This window comes from Pagrus pagrus (assembly GCF_965226575.1).
Source record: "Pagrus pagrus genome assembly, chromosome: 15".
In the NCBI taxonomy this organism is placed as follows: Eukaryota; Metazoa; Chordata; class Actinopteri; order Spariformes; family Sparidae; genus Pagrus; species Pagrus pagrus.
This window is the reverse complement of record NC_140199.1, coordinates 10,414,829-10,422,938: the sequence shown is the minus strand read 5'-3', so window position 1 is coordinate 10,422,938 and position 8,110 is coordinate 10,414,829. Positions and strand designations below refer to the sequence as shown.

The 8,110-nt window shown below is 45.2% G+C and overlaps 1 protein-coding gene across 4 annotated transcripts in view; it reads left to right on the top strand.

Annotated features, from left to right (window-relative positions):
• The window catches only part of zbtb18 (zinc finger and BTB domain containing 18), a 10,473-nt gene extending 2,554 nt beyond the window's left edge, over nucleotides 1–7,919 (top strand). Inside the window, exons 1-2 of one of the 4 annotated variants that reach the window (XM_084376585.1) lie at nucleotides 7–58; nucleotides 2,970–7,919. In XM_084376585.1, the coding sequence (XP_084232711.1) occupies nucleotides 43–58; nucleotides 2,970–4,684 (1,731 nt within the window). In that variant the 5' untranslated portion in view covers nucleotides 7–42 and the 3' untranslated portion in view covers nucleotides 4,685–7,919. Of the gene's footprint in view, nucleotides 1–6; nucleotides 59–1,355; nucleotides 1,550–1,581; nucleotides 1,818–2,969 lie in introns of those variants that run through there. The other 3 variants (XM_084376583.1, XM_084376586.1, XM_084376584.1) reach the window with 3 other exon arrangements.
• Nucleotides 7,920–8,110: the final 191 nt, after the last annotated feature.

Genomic DNA, 8,110 nt, shown 5'->3' with positions numbered 1-8,110 from the left:
AGAGAGCCCAGCTATTCTGCTACAGTGGAGTTAATCAAGTTGATGCATACTGCTGCAGGTATCGTTTTGTGTGTGTGCATGTGTGCGTGTGTGAGTGAGTAGGAGAGTCCGGGGTGGTGTGCGTGTGCAGTAGTTATTTTGTTTTGTTGTGGGATCTCCGGTGTGTCAAAGCGGTGTGAGCGCTGTGTGAAACTGCTGGTGAGTGCTTCAGTAGTAAACTTGTGTTGGTGCTGCCTGTCTGAGGGGTAATTGCAGTCCGGGAACAGTCGGCTGTGTTTTTAGTTTGTAGTCTGGACCTGCATTAAAAACTTAGCTATTGTTTTGTTGCCTATTTGTGTTGTCAGGCATTGTGTTCAGAGGCTTATTAATTCAAAGCAAAGTTGCATCTGGGAATTTTTAAAAAATCAAGCTTAGTTGTTGTTCTCATCATCATTGCTTTTTGACTAACGTTGCAACTAAAAAAATAATTGTGGTCTTTTTTTTTTTAATGAGTTAAATTTGAGCAAAGAAAAAAATAAACTTATTTTTTAGGTAATAAAATTTTAAAAAGTCAAACTTTGAGCAAAAAACAAAGTGAGCCGTTATTTAATCCTTTATAATCTAATCTGTTTTTTCCTTTCGGTTAAATCTAACCCGCTGTAAAATTACTTGAAAGCATGTGCGGTTTACTCTACCCTCTTTTTTTCCCCTCCTGTCGGCTGGAGTAGAGGAGACTAATTTAGAAGTTGCAGATTTGAGCTGCCTGAATTGGCTAGACAGCTGTAATCGCACTCCCTCCTAGTCTTAATCTCTTTATCTGGCTAGCAGCTGCCATATGGCCCCCGTCAGCTGGATCAGATGTGGGTAAGCCTCCCTCCCCGGCCGTCCCAGCCTCTCTCTCTCTCTGCCTCTCACCCTCCCTGCCCCTCTGTATGTGTCTCTCTCAGACCCCTGCCTGGCCGGGGCTGGGCTGGCCGGGCGGGCCGGGTGACGGGCTGCTGCCCTCCTGAGCCTCCGCCGACGGGCTCCCTCCCCACCGCCGCCACCGCCGTCTTTATTTTTAGCCATCTTTAAGGATTAGGATTGATGCTGTGACGAGCAGGGCACTTACAGTGATTGTACTGTAAATCTTCTCTTCTGGGTGGTGGTGGTGGTGGGCGGAGGGTTGGGGTGGGGGGGTTGAGGAAGAGGGCAGTTTCTACTATGGGGCGGATGTGCAGGGTTTTTCTTGTAAGATTCAGATGGGAAGGAGTGTGTGAGTGACGGATGGTGTGTGTGTGTGCGGAGGGAGGAGGTGGCAGAGGGGTTTGGCTGGACAGAGGAGGGGGGTGGGGGGGAGGTGGGAGGTGGTACACCCTTGTCCCCGTAAGCCCCCTCATTAAAAGCAGTCTGAACGAGCCGGAGGGCGAGCACACACACACATACACACAACACACACACACAGTCTCACACACACTGACATTCTTGGTTTAGCTTCATTCAGATGAGGTGATTTAACTGCTTTGGTTAACACAGTGCAGAGCGGGACCGATGTATTTTCTCAGGCAGGACAAATCGACTCGGTTAACAGGTGGGACTTAATGATTTTACACATTTCGTTCTCCTTATCGCCGTCTGTCATCTGAAATTTTTGCCTGATTAGTTGTTCATTTATTTAATCGGCTAGACACATTTTTTAAAGAGCATCGCTGCAACTTTTCTGCCTTTTTTCCCCGTCGTCTAATCTTAAACCTAAAGCCGCCGCTCGCAGGTTAAACGAGGGACAAGCTGTTTTGTTTTCAACGCTGCTATTTCAATTGGCCAGTTCTCCTGCTCGACTTAGCCTGTGGAGGTGGTTGGTAGGTAGGCTGGTACTAAGTGTGTGTGTGTGGAAGTGTGTGTTGCGTACGTGAGGACAGTGTGTGCAGCTGAAAGCCGGTTACCTAAAAGGGCTGTGCCAGGCCAGGCCAAAGTGGGTTAATAAAAATAACCAGCGTAGGAGCAGCGACAATCCAGGAGTGCAGGCAGAGGAGTTGGAGAGATACAGAAAGAGAGAACGCAGAGACAGAGTAGAAGAATCTGTCGCTGGTGCTGGTTTACCTGAGATTAAGTCGTTCTGTGGGTAAAAACTGATCAGGGATTGTTCTTGAATTACTAAATTCTTCAATTACTATTATTCTTTTTAATTGTAATTATCATCAGTATTTCATCTTTCCCATTTTCGTTTAATTTATTTTAAATATAGTAAATAATTAGTGAAATTAAAAGAGCATTTGGCATCGTTGTGCGGAGGAATGTGCACATGCAGCTGAGTGGTGTATTTGAATTTGAGCAAGTTTCTCTTAATGTTGAGATTGTGACTAAAAAAAATCTCATCCGTGCATCAAAATTATGAGCAGATTTTAAATGTATCTTTGCTGCATTTTGTCTTATTTTAATTTACTTTTTATATGTTTGAAAATATCCTTTTAACGTCTCGGTCTTCCTGTTTTTACTGACCTACCTTCGACGTTTTCTTTCCGCTTGCTCGTTCTCTTCTCTGCGTTGAGCGTCTCATGCCATATGTGTTTTTGGCATTTGTCTCTCCTCTCTCGCATTTCGCTGTTTTTATTTTAATTGGCCTCGTTTAAGATAATTTTGTTCACACAAATTGCGTTGTTAACACAAAAGCTTAAGTGATGATAAAAAACAATGTCATGATCTTGACATTAACTTGAATTTTACCTCAGACACACATTTCATTTTAAAAATTTAATGAAGTTACTTTAGAGTCTCTCTGTTGCTGTCGTGGTTCAGTTTAAATTATCTTTTTGCTTTTCACCTATATTTCTTGTTTCTTTTTGTTCTTGTGTACTCATCTTATTTATTTGAAATGCAGCACTTAATTAAAACCCCGCAAAACCCTTTTAAAACCCCACACTAGGTGTAAATCTAAAGTCTGACATGATTGTGCAACCTTGATTAGATGTGTCTAACTTTGTCTCTGTCTCTGTGTCTCTGTGTGGCTGCAGGTTATGAGGACGGCAGGATGGAGTTCCCAGACCACAGCAGACATTTACTCCAGTGTCTGAGCGAGCAGCGGCACCAGGGCTTCCTGTGCGACTCCACAGTGCTGGTGGGCGATGCCCAGTTCCGGGCCCACCGTGCTGTGTTGGCCTCCTGCAGCATGTACTTTCACCTCTTCTACAAGGACCAGCTGGACAAAAGAGACGTGGTGCACCTCAACAATGACATCGTCACAGCCCCGGCCTTCTCCCTGCTCCTGGAGTTCATGTATGAGGGCAAGCTGCAGTTCCAGGACCTTCCCGTAGAGGATGTGCTGGCAGCGGCCAGCTACTTGCACATGTATGACATTGTCAAGGTGTGTAAGAAACGTTTGAAGCGGAAGGCCACGGCGGAGGCAGACAGCACGCGCAGAGAGGAAGATGGCGGGTCGAGCTGCTCCGATAAGGCTGATAGTTTATCAGATGGCTCCACAGGCCGGCCTGCTACAGCCGACCTGCTACATAGTGATGAAGAGGAGGAGGGGAAGGCAGAGGGAGGGCAGCTGTGGCTGAGGTTGCCGTCTGCAGACAGACCAGGGACACCAGCCACGGCTACAACCAGCCCAGGGCGGGGCGAGGCGGAGATGCAGACTGGGGAAGGTCTCGGGGAAGGAGGGAAGCTGCTCTCCCCGGCCGGCAGCCCCACCAGCTCCACCGGATCCCTCTCACAGAGGTCCCACTGCTCCGTGAGCTCTCGAGGAGGACACAGGGGCAGGAGGGTGTCAAATGATGCGGCTGACTGCGTCCTGGATCTGTCAGTCAAGCCAATTGCCAGTAGCAACCACAGTAACCACCACCAGTCCTATTTCAGTGGGGCAGCTACACCCGACAGCCTCCAAAGCCCATTGGCTGTGAGGGTAAAGGTGGAGAGGGGTGTGGCTTCAGACGAGGAAGAGGAGCTGGGAGGTGGGGACTACGACATGGAGCACAGCGGCATCACCAAGGCGACTGTTCCCAGCGCCAACGGGGGCCTGACCCACCACGGGGTCGGAGGGCCTCTGTCGGCCCAGCGGAGGCTTGGCCTGGAGGCGCACCTGTCCGCTCTGCGAGAGGCCTCTCTGGCCTCAGAGCTGGAGCGGGACGAGAAGCCTTCGGCCACAGGAGACGACGAGGACATACTGGGGGGTGAAAACGAGCGCGCCCAGGCCGAGGCAGCCAGCATGGATAGTTCCCTGCTACCCTACGTCTCCAACATGCTGTCAGCTCCACACACCCAGATCTTCATGTGCCCGCTGTGTAACAAGGTTTTCCCCTCCCCGCACATCCTCCAGCTCCACCTCAGCTCCCACTTCAGGGAGCAGGAGGGCATCCGCTCCAAGCCCGCTGGAGACGTCAACGTGCCCACCTGCACCATCTGCAGCAAGACCTTCTCCTGCATGTACACGCTGAAGCGCCATGAGCGGACACACTCCGGTGAGAAACCCTACACCTGCACCACCTGCGGCAAGAGCTTCCAATACTCACACAACCTCAGCCGCCACGCAGTGGTGCACACGCGTGAGAAGCCGCATGCTTGCAAGTGGTGCGAGCGGCGCTTCACGCAGTCCGGGGACCTCTACCGACACATTCGCAAGTTCCATTGCGAACTGGTCAACTCGCTGTCAGTGAAGAGTGAACCGCTGGCACTGCCCAATGTCAGGGATTGGGCGATTGAGGACAGTTCCCAGGAACTGTGGAAGTAGTGACAGACTGCTGGGGTTAATAAAGGGAAAGAGAGCGGAGAGTGAAAGAAGGGCAGAGAGGCATGGGGAGGTGAAAGGGAGGTGGAAAAGTTTGATGTTTGGGGTTCAAGTGAGTCATGTTCTTGTGTGTCGCAAAATCTCATTCAATTGCACTTTAATAGCACATGAAAATGTTACTACTGAGTTTTTTTTGTTGTTGCTGTTTGGGGTAATTTTATTTTATTTTATTCTGAACTCTTTATTTTTATTTTTCATAAGTTCTGTTCGGTGGTTTTCATTGCGTCTGAGGACATGGGTCCCAGTGAGAATGTCTCGCCTTTTAGAAGAGTTTTCACTCTGTTTCATCTCAGACACAACACTCCGACGCTGGCCAGCGTATCGGTCCCAGTTCCACAGACAGCAAACACCACTGCAGGAGTTCAGGTCGAACACACTGAAGTGAAAAAGCATTACAATACACTAAACGGGTACTGTGATCACCACGAGTCGATACCGCCACACACACACACACACAGTTTGAAGAAGTGTGTGTGTGTGTGATACTGCACTACTCTGGCAAAAAATTTCACCTGACGAGCGTGAGTGTGTATGAGTGTGTTTTTTGTGTGTATTAATTTTATTTTCTACTGGCATGGAGGTGTTGTTGGCGAAGCGCTCCCCGCTTCTCTTGTTAAGCTCTTTGGTGTTGTGTGTTCAGGTTAAAGCTGACTGACTGACAGACAAACTGATGGCACTCATGCAATGCACAGCCTCCTTTTTTCACTTCCAATCAATTTGAAGTATTTTCTAAAAATGAAAAGACCTTTACAAATTATTATAATAATTATTATTATTATTGTTATTAATAGAATTTTTCTTAAATGTAGCTGGCAGTCTTTAAAACATCTCTTGTTGAAAAGGTATTTAATTTAAGGTTGTTGTATATTGTTCTGCTATAGTTTTAGAACTTTAATCCGTTACAATTTTTTTTTTTAAATTAATGATTATTATTATTATTATTATTATTATTATTTTGTTACTTTTTTTGTAATGGGACCTGCTGTTGTTGCATGACGTCCAAACCTGTATATTTTAAAATAAAAATGTGAATTTGCTGTATTACTGTACACATTGTAATTGATCAAATATTTGACAATGGGCTTTCCTTTTTTCTTTTCTTTGTGAATACTACTCCAGGGTGCGGTCTGTTGAAAAACTGAATATTATTCTCACGACTGTGGAAAAAAATGCATGAAAAATTTGATTTCGTCTTAAACCTTTAAGTTGTGGTTTTTGCATCGGGGGGAAATGTTTGAACACTTCTGACAGTGAGAAGTTTTTTCTACTCGTCGTAGGTCTGTCGCTGGGCTCCCAGAAGAATGTTACCGAATGTGTTTCCGTCGGATGTTGAAGCGATATGATGAAGCATTTTAAAGCCTGTGTCTATATGCACTGATCTCTCTGCTGCGTGTATGTGTTTGTGTGTGTGTGTGCGTTTGCGTGCGTGTGTGTGGCTTGGTTATCACCAGTCAATTTAACCTACTGAAGATCTACGTCCACCCAGCACTTCCTGCTCCTGCTCCTCCTCAGGCGTTAGATTTCTCCACTGCTGTATGTTCGTTTTCCATCTCTCGTGTCTCCGTCCTCTCCAGCTCTTAGACGTGGTCAAGCCATTTCTTAATTGTCTCCGCTCGTTGGAGGCTTAGTTCAGTTATGTGGCTCTGACTTGGCTGAAGGATAACTAGGAGAAAAAAGGAAGAAGGAGAGAGGCTGAAAGTGAGCTGTCCTGCTGAAAGTTGAAGGGTCAGATATCTTTGTCACAGTGTTGCGTCATGTTGAGCTGAGCGAGGCGGTGCTGATTCAATACAATAACCCACCTCAACTCGGTGCAGACGCAGTGGCGTGGATGTGATAAGACGTCTGTATGTGTGTGTGTTTCCCTCTTTAAACATAATCCTCACTTTGGGATCGATCGATGGGAGAGAATTGGCATGCCTGAATGCACCTTTTTAAGCTAAAAGACATGAAATCAGATTTTTTGCTGAAAAGATGCCTTTATTAAAAAAAAACGTTTTTGACGCTATGGAAGTATTTGATACTGTAGAGCATTGGGAAATAGTTGTTTAAAATCATGTATGAATTCATGGACTTTATTGAATTTATCAGAAAATGATGTCTCATTATATTTTGATCATGTGATTGGAGAACTTTTTTTATTTTTTATGTGAATGTTGTGTTTGGGGCTACATCAGTTTAATTTACCTTAACCTCTGAATTTCAAAATAACGGTCAAGCGTTTATACAATCCAGAAACATTTGACTACTGAAAAGTGATCGCTCCGCATTTGCCCTCACTGAGATATGTGTGCGTGTGTAGATATGTATGTGTGCACGCCCCCGTTGATGTGCATGTGTTGGGTGGGGGTGGGGGAGTGGGTGGGGGGGTTTATGTGCCGCCCTGTCATCTGGTGGCACCTACAGGCTTTGCCAATGCAACAGTGTGGGTGACATTGCGGCAGTTTGCACCGCATCGTCTCATTTTCTTTTTCTCGAAAAAACGTTATTTCTTCACTGGCAGCGTCTCTGCATATGGGCTCACTCCATCCTGCTGTTGTTTTCATCATTACTGCTGTTTTTTTTTTTGTTTTTTTTGTTCTTCTGGTTGTACTTGACCGCCTTAAACTGCTGTAGTCCGGGCTGTTTGTTTTATTTTATTATTTTATTTTTTGAAGTGTGAGTGTTGGGTGGAGCGATGTCAACCGCTCAAGACGCTGTGAAGTAACCACCCTGATGAAACATCTCCATCTTTTTGCTGTGCTTACTTGAAAACAAAGGGGGGGGAGTTTTTTTTGTTTTTGTTTTTTTTTTGTTTTTCAAAAAAAAAGCAAGGTATAAAAATAAAATGTTCAAAAATGTCATAGACAGTTTATGGAAAGGCAGGCGGGAGGGTGGAGGGTGGGGGGTGTGAAATGAAAAAGGACAATCACTGTCTGGGAAAAAAAACAAGCAGATTTTGATTCAGATATATTTGCTCCCTCTTGAGATTAAAAATGTTTCTTTTGCTTTTTCTTTTATGTTCCTTTTTTCAGATTTAGTCATTTTTAGCTTTGACAATCATAGTTGGGTTGATTTATTTTTTTCTCTCAAGGGGAGTAAATTCTAATTGTGTTTAGTTTTGTAATTTTTTGGTGTGCTGTTGTTGACATTTTTAAATTGTGTGCAAACTGCAATAAATTATAAGAATCTTGAAATTCAACCTCCGTGTGACGTTCTGGTTTGTTTTTTGGACACACACACAAAAAAAATGCCATTACGACTCGCCTTATTTTACCTACAATAAATCTGTGTTTCTGCTCATACCGACGCCGAGTTTCACCTCACAGTTCCTCTACAGCCATTAAAATTACAAACATAACTTAATACTTAAAATTAGCATATTTCCAAGCA